This window comes from Falco rusticolus, chromosome 8 (assembly GCF_015220075.1).
Source record: "Falco rusticolus isolate bFalRus1 chromosome 8, bFalRus1.pri, whole genome shotgun sequence".
In the NCBI taxonomy this organism is placed as follows: domain Eukaryota; kingdom Metazoa; phylum Chordata; class Aves; order Falconiformes; family Falconidae; genus Falco; species Falco rusticolus.
Genome location: NC_051194.1, coordinates 44,975,425 through 44,996,720, shown reverse-complemented (window position 1 = coordinate 44,996,720; position 21,296 = coordinate 44,975,425). Strand labels below are relative to the sequence as shown.

At 53.8% G+C, this 21,296-nt stretch overlaps 2 protein-coding genes across 6 annotated transcripts in view; both read right to left on the bottom strand.

Annotated features, from left to right (window-relative positions):
• Window positions 1-6,360: 6,360 nt before the first annotated feature.
• Window positions 6,361-8,259, bottom strand: DLX1 (distal-less homeobox 1). Of its 2 annotated transcripts, XM_037398161.1 has the most exons (3): window positions 7,790-8,259; window positions 7,096-7,295; window positions 6,361-6,738 (listed from the first exon to the last, which is right to left on the bottom strand). In XM_037398161.1, exons 1-3 carry the CDS (start codon window positions 8,100-8,102, stop codon window positions 6,484-6,486), a joined length of 768 nt encoding a protein of 255 aa, XP_037254058.1. In that variant the 5' UTR covers window positions 8,103-8,259; the 3' UTR covers window positions 6,361-6,483. The 2 variants fall into 2 exon arrangements, with proteins under 2 accessions (XP_037254058.1, XP_037254059.1); XM_037398162.1 differs by lacking the exon at window positions 7,096-7,295 and having other exon boundaries at window positions 6,523-6,738; window positions 7,790-8,102.
• Window positions 8,260-11,908: 3,649 nt separating this feature from the next.
• The window catches only part of METAP1D (methionyl aminopeptidase type 1D, mitochondrial), a 49,523-nt gene continuing 40,135 nt past the window's right edge, over window positions 11,909-21,296 (bottom strand). For all 4 annotated transcript variants that reach the window (XM_037398097.1, XM_037398096.1, XM_037398098.1 and 1 more), the window contains 4 exons: window positions 13,900-13,997; window positions 13,291-13,338; window positions 12,345-12,423; window positions 11,909-12,211 (listed from right to left, as the gene is read on the bottom strand). In XM_037398097.1, coding sequence (XP_037253994.1) covers window positions 12,133-12,211; window positions 12,345-12,423; window positions 13,291-13,338; window positions 13,900-13,997 — 304 coding nt within the window. In that variant the 3' untranslated portion in view covers window positions 11,909-12,132. The remainder of the gene's footprint in view (window positions 12,212-12,344; window positions 12,424-13,290; window positions 13,339-13,899; window positions 13,998-21,296) is intronic.

Below are 21,296 nucleotides of genomic sequence, written 5' to 3'. Positions count from 1 at the left end.
CGAGAGACGCGGCTGCAAAGGGAGCGAGAGGAGGGAGCGGGAGAGACAAAGAGGGAACGGGCAGCTGCCCGCCGGCCTCGGCGCTGCCCCGGCGGCGCGGACGGGGAGGAGACCCCAGAGCCCCCCCGGGAAACCGTGCCGCTCGCCTCTCTCCGCCGCCACCCTCCCGGCCGCGGGCAGACCCGGCTGCACTGGCCTCCGGCCCGCTCGGGCCGGGGGGAAGGAGTTTCCCCGCTGGCGGGCAGCGAAGCGATGGGGCGGCGGGCACGGAACTGGGGGGTGGGGGCGGCGGGAGGCAGCGGGGCCGCTTCCAGAGACAGGGGCACGCGTGGGGAGCCGCGGTGCGGACACTCCCCCACCCCCCGCGGTCTGTCAGGGGCTGTGCTCACGGCAGCGCGCGGTGCCTTCGCGGGCCGGGGGGTGTCAGGGGACAGGGACACCCCCTCTACCAGGTAACAGGTTTTGGTCCGGGATGCGCGAGGAGGCCGTGGCCGCGGGACATGGCCAGGACAGGGACAACACCCCCGCCCTCCCGCCTCGTCGTTTTTACAGGCGCTTGTCGCTGTTAAATAAAGTTCCCCCAAACACCTGCTCCCCAGTCCCCTCCCCGCCGCCCACCCTCGCCCAGCGACTCCAGCCCGGTGCAGCGGTGCGGTGCGGAGCGTGGCTCGGCCCCGTGGGGTCGGGCAGGATACCGGCAGCGGCGGGGGGTCCCGGGGAAGGGGGGAGAGCCCTGCCCAGGCGGGGGTCGCTTGTCAGCCGTGTGGGAGCGGAGCGCCCCGAGCCGGGGAGACCGCGGGCCGTCCCTGTCGCCCTCCGCGCTTTCCGTCTCCTATTTCGCGGTGTATTATTTTATTATTTATTCATGAGCATTTATCTGGTGCCCGCTAGCAGCTCTCTCTGGGCTGCCCGCACCTGGTGTGCGCGTGGGGGTTTCGTGCTTCACCCTGCAGCATCCCCGCAGCTCCCGGAGCCCTTCCAGGCTCGGCATTTCGCCCGCTGCCCGCACGCGCTCGGGATGCGGCTCGCACCGCGCTGCCGACGGCGCAGGCACGCGGCTGCATCGGCGCGCGGGGCTTCCGCGCGCACGGCAGGCGCACACGTATAGCCGGGTGTGTGTTGGTGATCTGCGCTCCCGTGCTCTTTCCCTGTCCGGTAGGACGGGGCAGGCACCGCTGCGAGCCGTGTGGCCCCGCACAAGGCGGCAGCTCCGCGGGGCTCGGCCGCGCGGGGCCGGGAAAGCGGCGGGGGGCAGGGCAGCCGGGGGCGAGAGCTGCCCCTCTTCCCCAGCCCTCCGGGAAGGGTTACGGGGGGGGGGGGGGCTAAGCTGATTCCGCCCCACGTCCCAGCGTCGACGCTCCCTCCCCCCCACCATGGGCCCCGGCCCCGGGCGGGGGCGGCTGAGCGGGGCCGGGTCCGGGGGGGCGGCCGGGCTAAGTGACGGCTCGGCGGCCAGCCCGGTCCGGGGGGGGCGGCCCGGCAGCCGCCCGGGCGAGGGGCACCCTCTGCCTCCCCGGCGCACGGGCGGGGCCGGCCGGGCTTGTGCCGTGGGTAGGCAATTTACTCATTTGCCCGGTGAAAAGAAAAAGCACGAGAAATTCAATTAAAGCGGCTCTGGCAAAAGGAGTTATTTGAGGCATGAATGTCTCCCCTAAAGCTGCAGCAATCATGTGGCATTAGACACTTCCGGAATCCTATAGCCAACTTGAAAAATCCCAGACCCCTTTTTTCCCTAATTTTTGCTCTGATCTGTAATTTTATCCACATTTGCACTAGTTTGAGCATTCTGGCTCTCCCATCTGAAAGCCTGCAATTACTATATAATTCTTCGCAATTTCACATGTCCTAATATGGACTGTAATTTTTGCGCAAGACAATTTCCTGCTATTTCAAGCATCAACATTGTCAAAGTTGTATGTACATAATAAATGGGAATATCAATGCATAGTTTTTAGCATAACATCTTGACTCCTCGATAATTATATCCGTTCGGAGCCTACGCAGAATTAGCCTGAATTGCATGGTAACTGCTGCTGCTTTAAAATTTTTAAAAATTACTCATAATTTTCCCAAAGATTACCAAGATCTCGAGTGCACAATGTCATCAGCGTAATGAAGAGTAAACATTTATGCTAATAATCTGCAATTTTTTTCATCAGCTATAAAGACAGAGGCTATATAGCAGAAAATTTCAGTCATATTCTGCAAGAGCAGAGCTGCAAAAAGGCTGCTGCGCTCAGAGGCATGTGCATCTCTGGGGGATCTCAATCCACATTTGCACTCTCAGGATATTATTATTGTGCTCGGCTTCTTTTTTTTTTTTTTTTTTTGTTTCCCCCCCCTCTCTCCCTCTCCCCTTCCCTTCTTCCCTTCCCGATCCTCTCTCCCTGTCTCTCACACTCTCGCTCCTGTAACTTTCGTAGCAAAAAGCCGCGTTCGGTCCTTTGGTTTGTTGTAAAGCAAAGACTTGTGCCCAGAGCCTCAGGGACTGAGGCGGAAGGTAAGGGTGGCGACACAGGCTCCTTTCCCGAGGGGGTAGGTGAGTGCACGGGGCGCGACGCGGACGGATGCCCCGCGGCGGGGGGAGCACCGGCGGCGGCTCCGCCGGCTCAGCTCCCCGCAAACTGCCCGCAGGGCGAGGGACGGGAGCGGGGCGGCCGGCCGGGCCGGGCCGGGCCGGGCGGCGGGGCGCCGCGCACAGCCGAGCCGCGCAGCGCCGGGGCAGCCCGCGGGCCGAGTCGAGCCGAGCCGCGCCGCGCCGCGCCGCGCCGCGCCGAGCCGAGCCGAGCCGAACCGAGCCGCGGAGCGCTGCGCGGGCAGAGCGGCGCCGGGGCGGAGCGGGGCACTCGCCGCTCGGGGCTCCCGCGGGGGCAGGGGGCTGCTTGTTTTCGGCGGTGGGTTCGCGGCGTGCGCTTGTCGGTTCCTTGCAAAGGGCAGCGTTACCGCCCGGCGCCCAGAGGCGGGAGGGGAGGGCACCGGGCGAGGGGGCACATGGCACTTTGTCACCGGCGTGAGAGCGGCGGCGGTGGCGGGAGCGGGGCCGGCGGCCGGCGGCGGGGAGAGCGGAGCGGGCGGCGGCGGGGATTGTTGATGCCCCTCTGTCAAACTAAGGGAGCAAATTCCGAGTGCAGACGGGCTCGGGCTCCGATATTTGATTCCCCCCCCCCCGCAGCTTCAGGGGCCGCTCTGTGCTCTGCAATTAGATTGACACGCATACAACATCTCCCAGCCATTCAAGGGGGTTCGCAGGGACACTCCAAAGGGATTTTTTCCCCCCTTTTTCTTTTTGGGTGGAAGATATTAAAGAGGTATCTGTTGTTTGGCAATTTTGCTAAGTCTGTCTTCATTACTTCAACATTGTGCATTTGCTAATTTGGAAGCCCCTTCCTATTGACAGCTCTGCTCCATACACCTGCAAGCAATTTGCAGAGCTCCAATATAGGAGAATTGCAGAGATGGCAGCTCGCACCTATTTTATTTTTTTTTTCTTCGCTTTTCTCAATGCACAGCAAATTTGGCTTTCAGTGCGTTATCTCTTTTGTTAATGCAAAAAGATTCCCTGGGCGAAAAAATTGCTCATAATTACCAGAGAGATGGGGAAACTGCATTAGAATAAATAAACCTGAAATTACTGTAATTATGTTGTGTTTGATGGGCTCGGCTTGTAATCAAGAAGAGAATACAGTGAAATGATGCTGACCCTCTTGGGTTTGCAGCTGTACGCGCACTTTGGGGTCTTTTTTTGCAGAAAAGAGTCATTTTGATCATCATTAAGCTGTGTGTAACCTATTTCAGAAGTGTTTGAAAATGAGGGGCACTTTTTTTTTCCCAACAAGGAAAAAATATATCCCAAAATTACATTTTGCCATTTACAGGCTCATCCATAAGGTTGTGTTTGCGGGGTGACAATTGTTAAAGGTATAATATTCGAAATCAGGACTTAATCATTGTAATGAGGTATTGTTTCAATATAAGCACCTTTGGATTATTCATAGTTTAATTAATATCCTCATTATGAAAATCTTCGAATCAGATATTTGATGAACTACTTGTCAGCAACAAGGCAGAATTAATTAGGCCTGTATTGAGATTAACATTTTCAAATGTACAATTATAATAGCCTCTAACTCAAGACCGCCTCGCTGAGAGAAAACTAATAATTTCTCTATTTGAACTGTTAGCAAGACGTTATTGAATTAGGAGAAGCTAATATATCTTTAAAGGGCTCCGAGCTGCTTGACCACCCCGCTCCTGTCCGGTCGAAGGCGTTTGGTCTCCGGCTGCAGCCGCCGCGGGAGCCGCGCGGGTCCTGGGGCGCTGCGGGGCCGCTGCGGAGCCGCACCGCTCCCGCTCCGCTCGGGGCAGCGGGCGGCTCGGGGCCGGGCTCGAGCGGTGGCATCCCGGGAGCGCAGAGCCGGGCAGTGTTTCCCGGGCCGGCTTCCGCACCCCCGCGGGCCGCCCTGGGCGCGACGGTGCGGATGCTGCGCTGCCGCGCACCGCCCGCGCGCCTGCCCCGTGCGCTGCGGAGCGGGTGCGTGTCCCGGGGCGGGTGAGCACGGCCCCCGCGGGGCTGCACACCCGCTCCCCCGCGGAACCTGCGCGCAGAGCCGCGCGCGGCCGGCCGGCCGAGCCCCGCCGCTCCCCGCCCCCGCCGCTCTGCAGCGCCTTTTCCCCCGCAGCGGCTGCGGGCTGCGCCCGGCGCGGGGCCGCCCCGGAGAGCTGGCACGGCTGAGCCCGGCGCTGGCACCAGCCGCGGAAGCACCGGGGAGGCTCCGCCGTCGAGGGCTGAGCGGCCCAGGCAGCCAGCCCGGCTGTCGGGGCGGGCGCCGGGGTTGGCCCAGCCGGCCCGCGTTCCTCCTCCAGCCCGGGAGCTGTCCCCGGGTCTCCCCCGGCCCCGAGCCGCCCCTCCGCGGGGGTCCTGCAGCCCCGCGGGGGCTCCGCTGCCCGCCCCGCTGTGGGCCCCCGCTTACAGCCCCGCCGCCTGCCGAGGAGCCTGGCCCGGGCCCCACTCCCGCCCGCGCTACGAGACAGGGAGCACGCGTGTCTCTTTTTCCAAACCATAATTTTACTGTCTCAAAGAAACTTTATAACTTATGTACAAAGATTTGTGTGTTTTTTTCCTTTCCTTCCCCAGATACAAAGCAATAAGTTAACATTCTCAATATAAAACTAAACTTTGACATATAGGACACTAAACACAGCCGAGCTCAGTTTATCACATTTTCCGAGTTTCACAAGTAAAATGTCAAGATCTCAGTACACAAAGCATCATGTTTTACAGCCACACGAAACAGAACGGAAATAATAATAATAATAATAATAATAATAATAATTAAAAAAAGGCTAAATTTGTGCAACATGTTTACAGAACAATAATAATAATAATAATAATAATAAAGAATAAAATATGTACAGCGAGTAGCTCCTGCACGTCGGTTTGTGCATTTCGACCTCGGGCCGGCTCTCCGCGGGGAAGCCTCGCCGGGGCTGCGCGGAGCGGAGCTGCGCGGGTGCGCCCCCGCCCCCCGGCGGGTGTCCCCCCCCCCGCCGCCGCCGCCCTCGGGGCTCTCGTTCCGTCCTCCGCGCCTTGCTGCACCTCGGCAAAGCGCTCGGCAGTTGCTGCGATTCCATTTCAAGGTACCGAACAACGCGCATTTATTTCCTTTGCTAAATACGCGATAAATGCAAATCATTCGGACCAAATCTCTCCACACCAGCGAAGTATAAAAGTTACTGTAAAAGTTAAAAATCGCATCCTTCTTTTGCGGTGATTTATTGGGGTGGGGGGCCGGTGGGGGGGGGGGCGTGTGTATAAAGTAAACTGTGCGTCCGAGCAGTGCACTCCGCAAGCCGGATTGTCCGTTTGTTTCTAGCGCTCTCATAGTGGTAATTAAAATCAATAAATAAAACCCCTGTCTTCCCCTTTTAACAACAACAAAAAATATACAGATGGATAGTGAAAGGTACAGAAAACGTCGAGGGAAAGAAGCTCTGGAAATTGTACAGCTTCCCTCCCCCTTGCAATTGAAGAGACGGTCAGATCGGGGTAGTAAATAAATGACCTACATTTCAACAGACACAGACAGACAGACAGGACAGAGGAGAGGGCTCCCCCCCCCCCCAACATCTTTTTCTGATTGTCCCACAAAGCCGCGGCCGGCGCTCGCTCTGCTCCCAGGCTGTTGTGCGGTGCTCGGGGCCGCTCCGTCAGCTGTCAGCGGTGGGAACCGGCCCGCATCACATCTGTGCTCCCTGCACCGAGCTCAGTGCAGCGTCCTAATGGCTGGATGGGCAAGAGACCTCCTGTTTGTTTGTTTGCTTGGGTTTCTTTTGTGGTTTTTCCTCTCTCTTCCCCCCTCCTTTTTTTTTTTTTTTTCCTCTTTTTCCCCCTTTCCTGTTATTTTACTTAATTTTTTTTTTCGTAATAATTTTAATTCTTTTCGGGATCGATAGTGCTTGCGGTAGGGGAAAACGGGTTTATAATCACATCAGCTGCGGCTGCTGCATAGCTTCTTGGTGGGCCGAAGGATACCACGACGTGTAGCTGGGGATGTAGGTGCCCGGGGTCCCCGACGAGGCCTTACCGGAGGCGGAGGTGGTATTCCACACCGGGGGCACCGGGGGCGAGCTGCCCGAGAGAGCCCTGCCGTTGGTCAAGGCGCTGCTCTCCAGGGCTGCCCCCCCTTGCTTCATCAGCTTCTTGAATTTGGAGCGCTTGTTCTGAAACCAAATCTTCACCTGTGAAGGGGAACGGGGCAGGGCTCAGCATCCCCCGGTACGGTCCAGCACACCTCCCCCCTGCTAAGGGGTCCGACGGACCCCTGCGCCCGGCGGCCTCGCACCTTCTCCCCCTTACCCCCCCAGGGCTGCTGTGCCCGTTGCCATTTTGTGATGCCAAACCACCCGGTAAGCGCCCCCACCCGCCCCCGCCGCGGGGTCTCCGCGGCACCGGCTGCACCTCGGCGGCGGGGCGGGCGTCGCGCCGGGCCCCGCTGCCCGCGGCCGTGACCCGTCTGCATCACGCGTGGGGTCTCCCACGCCGGCGGTGCACAGGGAGAGGACGTGGGAGAGGGGCCGGCTCAGTGGGAGCTGTACCTGGGTCTGGGTGAGTCCCAGAGACGCTGCGAGCTCGGCTCTTTCGGGAAGAGCCAGATACTGAGTTTGCTGGAACCTCCTGTTCAAAGCCTGTAGCTGCAAACTGGAATAAATAGTCCTGGGTTTGCGGATTTTTTTCCCTTTCCCATTAAAGCGAACTTCCCCTCCTTCGACCACAGTGCTTTTCTCCGATTCGGCCCCTACAAACAACAAACGATGCAGAATAAATAGTAATAATAGCAGTAACAGCAATAGCAGCAGCAATAGTAACAATAACAGCAGCAACATCAACAATAACAATAATGAGAAGGAAGAAAAGTGAAGCTCGAGTAACGCTAACAAAGGCTCCGGGCGATTATGGCAGCCCAGGCGTCTTCCCAGAGAAAGTTTGCTATTTTTACAGGCTGCAGTTTAGGTTTAATTACCCTTAATTGCATACATTGTTTATAGCGCTACGCAATAAATAATTACGAAGACTAATACGTGCACATCTGGGTTGATTTCTTTTCCAGCCAGGCATTGTGTGCTCTGTGTACTGCTCCCCTGTGATCCTCAGCCTCTCTTGACTAATATTTTGTAATTTAATTTAATTTTCCCCCCCGATAGATTTTTTTTCCCTGATACAAGCATCCTCCCTCCCTCCTTGCCTTCCCTCCCCCCCTCCCCCCCCCTTCCCAAAGCCGAGTGCACCTACCTGTCTCCTCTAACCGGGTCTGAGTCAGGCTGGAGCTGTTGGGGTAGGACTGCACTGAACTGATGTAGGGGTTGGTCGAGTGGCTGCTGACCGAGTTCACATAGGGGTAGCCCAGCGGTCGGGAGAAGGACGAAGCTGTGCTGTACGAGCTGTCAGGCTGAGAGTGGCCCGCGGAGTGTAAACAGTGCATGGAATAGTGTCCGTGGGACATGGGAGAAGGAGACATTTGCTGGCTGGGCGGCCCAAACTCCATAAAGACAGCCTTCCCTGAGACGGGGCTATTTAGACTCTCTGGCATGGTAGTCATGGTCATTTCTTGTCGCTTGGTCTGTGTGTGTGTTCTCTCTTCAGCTTGCCTTTTTGGGGTCTGTTGTGTTTCTCAGGACAGGAAAGAACCCAATTTAAGCGGAACAGGGTTTTTCACTTTCCATTCATAAGAAAATGGAGTTTGTCTCTTTGAAAAGTCTAAGCATGATGCTGTAGATCTACACAAACTCGCCTAAAAGCTTTGACTCAGCCAAGTCTATGAATATTCATGAGCTGGCGGAGCTGATTGGTCCGCCGTCTTGCATAATCGCTTTGGATTGGTCCAAGGCGCTCGGGGCTCGCCCGGACCCCGGTGAGCACGGAGAGCCGGACTGGCAGCGCCGCGCGTCCCCGAGCGCCGGCCGCACGCCCCGACGGCACCGGCGGCACGGCACGGCTCGGCTCGGCTGGGCTCGGCGGCCTCCGCCAGGCCACGCCGGTTCCCTGGCCCCGCTCCCCGGCCGGCCCCGGGCGAGGAGCCGCCTGGGTCCCCCGCTCCCATCGCGGGCCGCCCGCTCCCGCCGGCGGCGACGGAGGGCGCCGAGCCCGAGCTCGGCAGGAGGCTGCGCGCCTCCCTCCGCCCTTCTCCTCCGCCCCTCGCCGCGCAGGCGGCGGGGAACGGACGGCAGCCGCGCTCCGCCAGCTCCCGCGGGCCTCGGGGGTGCCGGCCGGCTGCGCGGGCCCCGCTGCCTGCCCCACTCCGGCCGCCGGCGGCGGCATCCGCAGACAAAGCGGGCGGCCCCCGCCTGCGCGGCCGCGCACAACCCCCGGGCGCGCAGCGGTCTCCGCCCCGGCCCGCGGGTCCCAGCGCCGCCCGCACCCCCGGGGCGCGCCGCCCGGGAATTGCCGTTCTTGTTCTTAAGGGGATGGGGGGCGGGGGGGGCGGGAATCCAGCGAAACAGAAATCGCCCTGAACGGGCCAAACGGCGCATTTGAGCTTAAAATGAAAACTTCCGCGTGCGTGAGCGGTAAATGAGGTGGGACTTGGGAGATCCTCCCCAGAAAGCCCACGATGAATCCCAAATTACTTTGTTAGATAATTAGAAAGTGCTGATAATTATTTCTTTCATAATTCAGCGGTGTGACTGTAACAGGAAAATGATCTTGTGAAAGTTCACACGTGCAGATGTATTAGTTACTGATTCATTTGATTAAATGCTAGTCTCAAGTGCTCTGATCCACAGCTGAAGGCGGCCCCATTAGCATAACACTGATGTTTAATTTTCATACGCATAATTAGCCATATATTTAACACTAATAGCAACATGCAGCCTTCCAGCATTAAACAGCCTGGGATTTGATCTGGCCTGGGCTGAACTTTCCCGGTTACATCTAGGCTGTCTAGGGTGCGCAGTTATCCCGGCACCACGTCTGTGTGATCAAACACATTTTGGCAAAGGGAGAACACCAACAGAAGTGAACGTTCCGAACAAATCGCGGCGCCGGCCTGCCGTTCCCCGCCGCCGGCAGCGGGGCTGGGGCACCCCCGGCAGCGCCCGCACGGGGCTCCGGCTCCTCCGGGCACCGACGGTCCTCGGGGCACCCGGGTCTTGGCTGTGCAAAGCTGACAGAACCGAGCCCCTCTGCTCCTGGTCTTTTTTTTTTTTTTTTTTCCCTTTTTCCTCCTTTCATTAGTGGCTCTGTCGGTTTTAATTGCCCGTTTCCTAACGCCTCTTTTACTTCCCCCTCCTTTTTTTTTTTTTTTTTTTTTCTCGCGATGCGCAGAGTTCATTTTCACAAAATCGCCGCGGCTTGGCGCGGGAAGGGGCAGTGCGGTGTGTCCCCACACGGACTCCTCCGGCAGCCGGCCCTGCCCGCCTGGCCATGTAAGTGACCGCCCGGGGCGGGTCTGCGCGCTTGCCCGAGGAGGGGACGGGGCGCCCCGGCGCCTTCGCCGGGCTGCGGGGAGGGCAGGCTGCTCCGCGCTCCCCGGCTCTGCCGCCACGTCCCCCGGCCCCCCGGCTCTGCCGCCACGTCCCCCGGCCGGCCAGTCCCGGGGCGGATCACAGTCCCGCCGGCCTCGCCAAAACCCGGCGGACCGGACGGCGCGGGGCCGCCACCGCCCCTCCGTGCGACGCCGGCCCCGGCAGCGCACCTTCGGCGGGCGCGGAGGGGCCGCGGCCGCGGGACGCCCCGACCCCAGGAACCCCGACCCCGCGATCGCCCCGTCGGGGCTGCCGTCGTTCCGGCCCGGGAAGCCCTCCTGTGTGAGGGGCTGGTGCGAGGCGCTGGCCGTCCCCGCACAGCCCGGCCATCCCTTTGGTCTTGTTCATGGTCAGGATTACCGACGTGCGCCATCAGTGCCGGGGCCCGGCTGCCACCGCTCCGCGGCGGCCAGTACAACCCGCAGCCCCCTTGGAATTACAGGGGGGACCCCGGAGCAAACAGCGGCCGCCGGGAGCTGCCAGCACCCCTTTTCTGCCGGGCTGCGGGGGGTCCCTTCTCGCGGCTGCCCCGCTCCACGCTGCGGTGAGGGGCAGGGGACGGGGAGAAGCCCAGCGCCTGCCGGACCCCCCAGGGGCTCCCGGCGCGGCCAAAGCCCCCGGGACGCGCGGGACACCCCGCGCCCCTCGGAGGGGCAGCGTGACCGGGCGGCGGGGGTCTCGGCCCGCACCCCCGCGCGGTGCTGGCTGGCCCCGGCTCCCGCGGCCGCGGCGCGCTGCTATCCCCGGGGATTTGTCAACTTGTTGGCTGAATCGTTTGTTTTTACAGGTTTTCGGGCCTTCCCAGCTCCTCTGGAGCAGGATGGGGCTAAGCAGCTGCCCCGCGGCGGTAGCCGTGTTCTGAGGGGGGGTCCCCGCTTTTTGGAAAGATGCTGGTAGAAACTGCTCGAGCTGACAGCTCGCTGGGCTCGAGTGGGAACAAACAGCAGAATAAAGCTGTAAGAAAGCGGCTTGCTTCTGCCCTGAACCACGGAGGGAGCTGGTGCTGAGCAGCCCTGGTCGCCTGCGTGTGCAGCCGCCAGCCCCGGGCATGGGACCGCACCGCCCTGCGATTAAGGGCAAGTTATTTGCACCAAACCCGCACTGCTGCTGCTGCCGGTCTGCGGCGCTTCTGGATGGCACTTGCTTATCTCCAAGGCTACCCCGCATTTCGTAGGACCGGCTCCTGCTCCGGTAGCCAAGGCCAGACCCGTCCAGCCCGACGGGGCGCTCAGCCACCTGCTAATTGCAAATCAACACCCCCCCCCCACACCCGCCCCCCGGGAGGCCCGTGACGGGACCACAGCGAGCACGGGGCTGAGCAGGACCCCCAGCTTCCGAGGACCCTCAGCTCCACGCTCTGGGCAGGAGCCGGGGCTCATCCTCCAGACCGCAAACCTCTCTGCTTCCCTTAATCGCTTAAACCGTGGAGTGCCTCTCCCTTAACTAACGTGGGCACCGCAGAGCAGTGATTACTCCAAAACGGCTAATTCTTCAAGCAGGGCAATTATTGATCTCCAGAGAAGCGCGCTTCCCATTTCATTTTTAATCACTTTTTGTGCTGTGCAATGAGGAATTAGCTGAGGCAGGAAAGGGGGGACTGCTGCTGGGAAGGCTGCGGGGGAAGAGGCTGCTGCCTCTGCCTGCCACCCTCGGGAAACTTTTTTCCATCCTGTTAAGTTACAGCCTGGGAAACAGCACTGTGCTAATTGCAGTGAAGACAAATTGACTCCATAGCTCAGCTATAAAGGGAAAATACTATGTTCCTCTGTCCTCTCAGCTGCACAGAGACTGTGTCATCTGATACGTGTTTGTCCCATATAGGATCTGGAAGAGAGGGGACCTGCTTTCTGCCCCTCACCCTAAATAACCCAAACCCTTTGCACTTACAGGCTGTGCATGGCTGCTTCCAGGGTCACAAACAAGCCAACAGACTTTTATTAAATACTAACTAGGTAACACACAGAAAGCCGCCCCCCCAAGTTGCTTTTTCTGTCCCCTGCAGTGGACTTAGGCAGCACGCATTCCCCACAGAAATTACAGAAAACTCCTCTGTCCTGAGTGAAACTGGAAATCCCAGAAGTACAGCGAGTTCCTCCACTCCTTGCTCCACATTTAGGCTTCTTCAAACAGTTTAGAGAGGATTTCTGCTCCCTCTGAAGTAATCACAATGGTATGTTCAAACTGCGCTGATCTGAAAGGCACATTTAGCAGTTATTAGTGGGCAAACGGGTCCACCATGCCTGTAAAACTCACCTGTTTTTTTCCCCCAGCTGTCAGCGATCAGTTCTACAGCTTAGGAAAGACCAAAAAATAATATAAGGCACCTTTTATTGTCTACGGAAACTGCAGTCCATTTATCCTTCAGAATCTTAAATTCGGGGGATCCTTCCATTATTATTGGCTCTGCAGCAAGGAAAACAAAAAGTATTCCAAAGTTAGTCACACTTGTGTGCGGACTGTGAAGCAAGCAAGACATGGGGGTGTCCCACCATGCAACCCCCCTCCCGCACAGGTCCCGTCTTCCCTGGACCGGCACTCTCCGGCAACACTAAAATGTGAACTAAAGAGGAAGACAAAATACCAAGGTAGGAAGTTGCCCATTCCTCTTTTGTAAAAGCGGGGAATTTTAATCAAGCTTTAATTAAGACCCCGTGGATAATAACCAAAGCGCCAACCACACTTACAAACAGCAGATAGTTTTAAATATTTGAAATTTTTAAACAGGCTTAAAATGTTCATTAAAACAGCAAAACATCAATTTTCTTATTTCCCTCTAATTGCCGCGCCATTTAGCCACACAGGGAGCAAGAGGGCTTTTCCTCACGGCTGGTATTTAGCGCGCCCCGTCCGCGGGGCCAGAGCCCCGGGCCCGGGCAGCGGCTTTGGCCGGCAGCGAGTGACTGAGCCACCGGGCTGCCCGCCGGCAAGCCACGCCATCGGGGACACGCAGTCTCACCCTTCTCATCTTCCACAGCCCAAGGATGCCGGCAGGGTCTCCGCCTGGCCAAAACCAGGCGTCAAATATGTCATTTAGCAAGGTTTATAATAAACACTTCCTTTTCTAAATCTTCTCATTTGGAAGCTATTTCCTCAAATTCGTTCCTTAATGCATTTTTTGAAATGGTGTTTTAATCTGCTTCCTAAGGGGTCAGTGTCGCCGACATCCCCCCGTCTGCATGGATATTTTTATATCCCAATAAAGAAATGGTACGGATCTGGGCTGCTCTGTGTGTGCTTTTTTAAAGAAAACCATAGCAGAGAGTTACTAACCTATTGTGAACGCCATTCCCTCTTCCATTAACAAATCACTGTCATTGGCTACAAAAGAAAATAAAAAGGCCGTTATGGGTGGTGTTTTTTTTTTTTTTTCTTTTCTTCCCTTTTTTCAGTAAGCGCAACCAGCACTCGGTTTAAGCCCCGTTTGGGCTGGCAGGTACGGCGCACGGAGCGCGGCGCCCGCCGAGAGCCATCCCGCCCCGGCCGCCCCGACGGCGGCCCCGTCCAGGCCGGCTCCGGCGGCTGCACCGTTTCAGCCGAGGTTTTTCTTTGCCCCGTGACAAACTTCGCCGGCGCGGTTCGGGCGCGGTGGGGTGCGGGGGTGGGGGCGTGCGGGGAGGCGGCGGCTGCCGCCCGCAGCGGGGTCGCGGAGGCGGCCCGCGGGGCCCAGCTGCCCCAACGGCTCCGTTAAACGGGGGATTCGTCCTCAAAAATACCTGCGCGACACTCAGACGACGAGTTGCCCGGCGCGGGGAGCCCCCGGTACCCCGGCGGGCCCGGCAGCGTGCGGGGCCGGGGTGGCTCTGCTCGTTTCACCGCCCTCCCCCGCCGTCATTTCAGCGCCAGCGCGGGGGGAGGCGGCCTCCCCGCGGGGCCCCTTACCGTGGTGCCACACCTCGGGGTGCCCGTGGAAGTACGACCCGATGCCGTGGCCGACGAAAGAGGGGCAGACCTGGAAGCCGCCCCGCCGCGCCACGGAGCTGCGGGGGCAAAGGGGACACCGTGAGGGAGCACGTCCTGACCGCCCCCGCCAGCCGGCCCCGGCCGCTGCGCTGGTCCGGGCGGCACCACCCGGCTCCACCACCCGGCTCCACCACCCGGCTCCACATCCTCACCTCCGCCCCAGCGCCGGGTCACTGCTTCGCAGCCACTCTGAAGGACAGGGGGGAAGCTAGCACTGGGGAGCCGCCGTTAGGTTTCAGAGTTAACACGGCCGCCAGCATTAGCCGGTAGCTCTTGTGCCAGCCCTGCCGTCTAAGTGTTGTCTCCCTGTCTGATGGCGAGTAACCTTTCCCACAAGCACACCGGGAACTCTTTTTGCCATGGGACAGCTGAACAGCAGCCCAGCCGCGCAGCCGAGGCCCCAGCACCCCCAAACCGCAGCCCCTGGTGGGCCCCCCCAGGTGCAGAGCCCGTGCTGGGCTGCGCACCCACTGCCTCCACTGGATTTTCTGCAGAAAAAGGTCCTGCTACCCACAGGGAGAGTTAAGAGCCCTGCTGCTTCCCTTTTGGAATACTGCAAACATTCACTACCAAAATGTATTGAAACACTAGCAAATCTGTTCACGCTAATTAACAATGTATTTCTAATGAACCCATCGCTACACCAGCAAAAACAACTACGGCGTTTCAGTTCTGCCTGGGAGATCTGTCCTGTCCTTCATGGTCTGCCTCAGGCAGGAGTGTCTCAGAGCTGCCTGCAGGAACACAGCCAGGCACCAATCCTTACCCATGCTGGGAAAGCAAATTCCTATCCTGATCCCTAAAAACTGGAGGACTGGAGATATGTGGGGTGTCCTGTGGCTTCTGGGCCACCCCACGCCTGCAGGTTTCACTCTTGGGCTCTGCCCTTACTCAAGTAGTGGTGGAGGGAGCAGTGGAGGGGGTGACTTGAGGCAGCTCAGCCAGGGGGGCTGCCCACATCCAAAACAGAAATGTGTGGAGATTTGGGGGGACCTGAAGGTGTAGTAGAAGTGACAAGGAAGCAAATGCAGTTCCTAAATATCACCCCAAAACTATTTCTAAAATCAAACAGGAGTAAGACAGGCAGGCACTTAGCCTGAAAAGATTTCGTCTACAACATTAAAAGCTTCATTTGGTTGTTTTAAAACAAGGTAGGCTCTTAAAAACTTCAGGTTTGACTATATTTACACCTTAACAAATGCTTTCTCTGAGTCTGACTACAGGTGAAAAAGTAGAAAAGTTAAGAAACTCAAATAAAGGTGTAAGCTCTCACAGAAATTAAAGCATGTTAAACCCCATGGGGAGGCTCTTATTCAGGTGTAAAGTGGCCTCAGCTTGCTGTAGGAGTCAATCCCTTTGCACATCAGGCTTCACAAACCCTGCAGTGCTGGCTCCAGTGCCTGTGGGTCACTGTCCCAGAATTTAATGCCACTGCAATTGAGGGACATGATGCTCCACCACAGCAAAATGGCAATGAGAGAGGAGAGTCAGGCCAACAGTTAATAATGCTGAAGTGTTCAGACCTTAAGAGCACGTTTTAGCAGAATTTGTATACTAGCTTTTACCTACCCATTGCCCTGATGCGAGGACTCATCCCATTTCTTTCATTAACTCTGGAGAAAAATGGAAATTTCAAGTTCAGCTGCTCCCCAAAACCTAAGTACTGGCAAAGAGGGTTACCAAAAAGGCTAGAAGTTGGGCTTCATTTGGTTGCGTTCAAAGTCCAGGTTTTTATTTTATACATCATTTATGTGGGAAAAAAAGTATGAAGGTTTACACAGTGAAAAATCCTACTAGAGATGAAAAAGACTTTTGGAAAAAACTTTCTCCCCTGCCTTTCTATTACACAACCCACGTCTGTGTCAGAGACGGACTGCTAGCTGTAACGATGCTGAAGGCCAAGGAAGAAGCATGGGGAACAGTGATGAGTTAGCCAGACTACTCCGAAACATACACAAAATGAAACAGAAGGTCGCTGGTGACCGAGCCCAGAGCAATAAGATAATGATTCCCATACAGGTGAAGCGATGCTCTGAAAAGAGATGGGAGAAGCTGTCCATGCAACATGTGATAAGCTTTTCTTTCACCTTCTTCTGCATCTTTTTGCAAAAGCATAAACAATTCCACTAACTACACAGCTTTGCTGATGTCCTTACGCAGCATCCCTGGCCACTGAAAAAGCATGATCATTTTTTCAGATGTTTTGTATTATTCTGTAGCAAGACAGAAAGCTTTTTCTGGACAGCTGTTCTTCCAAGTGCCATGGCTACACACCTTCCTGCGGGCCGGGGAAGCTCTTGCCGAGGAGGGTGGCAGTAGCAGCAGCAGCTGCTTGCTGGGCACCGGGCGCGTGAGCACCGGGACACACAGAAGGCAGTGTTACGACAGTATCCCATCCTCACGTGGTGAAATAAGTGCTTCTCGTGCATTTCAGTGGTGAATTCTGCCACTTTCTTGCCAAACAGCTTGAAAACCACTCTGTTGGCATCAGTGCTTCTGCAGTTACTGTCTGTGATCAAAATAGGGGATCTTTGAGCTCACAAGGCTTTGACATTTGCACTGACAGAAACTCGTGCCCTCCTCCTTCCCGCTTAATAATGTCTACAGACAGAGCTTGGGTATTCTTTACATGAAATGTAATATGGTCAATGAACCTGAAGTGACACATAGAAAACCTGTGGAGAAAATAAGCTGTAGGTATGAAACTCAGCCACATTCAATCTCTTTTCGGTATTTGCATGTGCTTTGGGAGCACCTTATGGGGAATTTCACTCCACATCTACTAGCTTTACTTTGGAGTACTTAAAAAAAATCCTAGTGAGCTCTTACATCCTTGTGGAGTTACAGAAAAACACCCAGCTTTCATAAAAACCCAAAGCTACTAACCCCAGCTACAACTTGCACATGCAATCCTGTAAATGTACTTGTTGGCTGTAAATGCTGGCAGGGAGGACTCTGAAACAGCTCTCAGAAGAGTGCTGATGATGAACTGTTGATCTTGGTGAGCCTCTCCACCCTCTGGGATTCCCAGGCTGTGGAATTTGATTTAAAAATCAGGATGCCCAGGAGTGGAGCATTTTTACACCAGTTTGCCATTTGCTGCTGAGAACAGCTCAACATTTTGGTCTTGCTCAATGCCTGGCTCAGGACCTGTCAGCAGTGGCCGGCCTTTCCAGCTTTCCCTGGAAGGCAACATCACAAGACTGCAGCCCCAGCTCCATGCACTGCTCCTTGCAGACAGGCAGCGTAGGTAGGGTCAGGCAGCTGGAGTCCTGACTGCGAGGAGGTGGCATGGCTGAGCTGGGCTGTCTGGCATCTGCTGTGGGAAAGGAGAGCTGCACAGCTGGGTGGCTGGGCCAGGCTGCCAGTTCCCCTCGGCCACGGCGTGTGCCCCAGCCAAATCACTTCCAGAGCAAAGGCTGGGGCAGCAGAGTCACACTGCAGCGACAGCATCAAGCTAAAAAAACCCAAAGGGTTTTCAGAATAATCACTGTTAAAAATAACCATTGACAACATTTATCATCACACATTTTATTCTTTGAGCTGTGTTGCATGCTTGGGCAGAGGTGAATTGGGCAGGATTAAAAGCATAATCACTTAATGAGCCCACTACTCGATTTTACATTTTGCTGCCATGTGTTCCAGCCCAGTGGTTGCAGAGTCAAGACTACCTGCAGTGTTGCTCCTCTTTTGCTGATGGCAAAGCCAGGCAAAGTGTCTGGCACTACCAGTAGCGGCCAAGCTGGTAAAAGAACATCACTGAGGGCCAGGCTGTCCATAAACCCTAAACCCACAGGTGGAGTCTCTTGTATGGCGGTATCATGCTTCTGAGAGTGGACAGAGACAGGACAGCTGGGTGTCAGTTTCCTCCTGAGCATCCTCCTCCCATGTTGCCAGACAACAGCTAATTCTCCAAATGGAGAGATGAGCACGGAGACAGGCACTGCTATCCTGCCAGCAGCCCGACAGGGAAATTGCCACAAAGCAGTAACAGGCAGGACCAACTCTCTACAAAGTTCTCTCTGATACTCTAGAGTCTCCCCTGAAGGGAGCTCTTGGATGACGAATCCCTCCTGCTAAGAAGCTGAAAAGCAGGCTGAAAGAATTTCCTTAGGGGGCTGGCCCTCTGCTGACAGACTCTAGGAGCATCTATGGGATAACAGGCATCCCAGCTCCAGAGGAAAAAACATCCATTCAGTCTTAGGGCTGGAACTCACCCTTTTTTTTTGGGGGGGTGGAGTGGGGATGACACATGACTCCCCAGACCTGCATTTTCTTTTCTTTTTACCAAATTTTGTCACTTTTTTCTCAGGGCAGGTCTGACCCAGTATCCTAAGACCTCACTGAAGAAACAAAGTGAAACAAATTCCATTTTCAACATTGATAGCAACTGCTTCTCTGGGCTCTCTGGTGGCACAAGGGAAGAGTTTGGCTGATCAGACAAGATGGCACAGACTGCTTTGCTACCCAGGCTGAACATCCCAGTGAACTGATTCCCAGCTAGGGACCCTTCTCCCACAGCGCCAGCTTCTCTCCCCAGGGATGAAACTTTATCAGAGCAGCTTAGCATGAATGGCTGAAGTTGCTAAATAAATCTGTCATACACTTCTGGGCAGTGAACACGGTTGGGAAACACTGAAAGAGATAACAGACTTACGATAATTGTTTTCTTACTTAGGGATCTGATTTTTTTTTTTAATTGGAAGTAATAATGTTTTTCTTAGATCTATTGTTAGCAAAATGACCACTGAGTGGCATATTTGCTTTTAAAAAAAATTACTGAAAACCGCATCAGCCTAAACTAGATTTGCTGTGATAAAAATACCAATTTTGAATAGTACCATATTATCTAATTCGAGAAACTACAAAATTCTACTGGGAAAATATGAAAAGTATTTTTCTCTCAATAGTAATCCTAGACTGAGGGAATGCACAAGTTCAGGGATTCCTTATAATGACAATAAATGTTGAAGTATAATTAGTAATATTTTTGAAAGCCAACAATTGTTTTTTGAAAGAAAGGTACATTTTAGTTTCAAACTGGAACACAAATTACTGTATTTTTCTTACAATAGTGCTGAACTTTTATTTGAGGTTCTCTGTTTCTGAAAGCAGACATGATGGATTGAAATAAAAGATAATTTATTGCAATGCTTACTTTCAAGTGCAGAGAGAAGCAGTGTAATTGTAATTTACAGTAGCTGTCAAGGAAAATCTATCACAGATGACATTAAAATGACTTATTTTGCCTGAGCCACTTATTGTTTAAATGTGCATAATCTGATAGAAACAGATTTTTTTAAAAAATCTGCTTTATATTGTTCTAAATTAATATCAAAACATATACTTACGAGTTAAACATTTTAAGCAATTTATTAATACTTTCACCACTACTATTTTTACCTAGGAGCTGGAAATTGGTTTATTTAACAATATCATGTTTATATTTTTTAGATCTCTACACTCACAACACTTTCATGTACCTAAACTCACTGTCTAAAAACAGATTCCAAATTAGATTTGTTTCTGTCTGAAAGAAATGTCAGAAGTGGTGGAAGAAAATGCAGCATAGGGCCCAATCCTGTTTCCAGTGGAGCTGACCAACTGTTTTGCTACCACCTCCAATAAGAACAGGTTAGTGAAGACTCAAATTTTCCTAAGCCAAGTAATTCAGGAATCCATGCAATCTTTTATTTGCAACTTGTAGCTGATGGGAGAAGGAACTGATATCCGTGAAATATTCAGTGTCAGCTACCAAGCTTCCATAACAAAGACTATGTTAGAACGCTGAATGCGAACTTACCTCTGCAATATAACTATTCCCACATTTATTGTAGAAAGGAAATATTCTGATTATTTGTAAGATACGTTCCGCATATCACTTGAACACCTTTATAGAAATACTGATGAAGGAAACCTAGACACACTTCCATCCTGATAAGCCTAAATGTTTTCAGTTTGTAGGTGCTTGTTCTCAGGTATTTATGGTATCTAACTTCTCCAAAACTTAAGATTTTGATGCATGTGTATATTATATATGTCTGTCTGCATGTAAACATTGAATGTCAAATAACCAGAAAACACAGCTTCACCAAACCAAGGTAATCTTTTACCAGAGGCAGTGTTAAAGTAGTTGTAAACAAATCAGCACATTTAAATCATCAACACAATAAAATCTTGGGAAATAAAGTTAATGACCTGCTATTTCATATGTAGTTTTGAACAGCTACTAGCTTTGATTAACCTGCTTTTCAAAGGGGGCGCTGACTATATATTTACACTTTGCAAGTAAACCGACCTCCATACCAACACAGCAAAAATCCAATGTCACATTCAGTTCTGTTCTTTTTCTTCTTCTTCTTCCTTTTTTTTTTTTTTAATACAGCTAGAATTAATGTAGTGAATCTGTAATGAAATGCATTATCCTGCATGAAGATTTATCAGATTTTCCAATTGAATGCCATGCTTTACTAGCACTAGCTGGAGTTCACCTGCATGTTGGTGTGGCGTGTGGCTCTTTTTTGTAAAGAGTTAAGTTGAACACAAAAAAAGGGAACAAAGGTCAGCACCCAGCCGCCACTTGAATGTGAGATTTTTCTTTTTATTCCCCTTGATGTATACTAGGCTCTGTGTTATTAGTCTTAATGATGGAAAATTGTAGTGTTGATACAAATCTTTTTTTCAAAGTAGTAGGCGGGAGCTCCATTTGTTAGTAAGTTTTTTTGTGACTAAAAGCCACGGACAGTACATTTATGTAGCAGTAAAAGGCCTAGATGCTCTTTCCATAGCAGAGCTAATTATTCCTACTGTGACCTTACTGATCTACCCTGTTCCTAGTACATCTCATCTGCACGCCTGTTCCTCTGTGTAGATGGTGTCAGAGAATATGAAAAACCCTATAATGAAACCATTTTCATGATGGAGAAAGGCTACTGGAGTTGCACTTGCTACAAAGAGGCTCAATTATATGAGTAATTGTGATAATTTTCTACATTCATAGCCTTCAATGGGGAAAAAAGAATGAGAGCCACAAAGGAAAATTACTTTAACAAGAAAGTACAGAGAGTAAAAATGGAAGAAGAGACAAAAAGGGGGAAAAAAATAACCAGAAAAAAAGTTTAAAAAATAGATCTGGAGGGAGGAATAGCAAGACAGGGAGAACAACAGAAATGCTCAAAAAGCCTATGTGCAGCTGTGTTGCACAATTAAATTGAATTTTTTTTCTGCAGTTGATGAATGTGACTACTGCAAATGTGCCTCTGTAGTTAGCTATCATTTATTGTTCCGTGACAGGAAAAGGATAATTACCTCTCAGA

Coding starts and splice junctions, on each gene's coding strand:
- DLX1 (XM_037398161.1), bottom strand. CDS start 8,102: ATGACCATGACTACCATGCCAGAGAGTCTAAATAGCCCCGTCTCAGGG. Junction 7,296..7,789: donor GACCCGGTTAGAGGAGACAG/GTAGGTGCACTC, acceptor TGTTGTTTGTAG/GGGCCGAATCGGAGAAAAGC. Junction 6,739..7,095: donor TGGGACTCACCCAGACCCAG/GTACAGCTCCCA, acceptor TCCCCTTCACAG/GTGAAGATTTGGTTTCAGAA.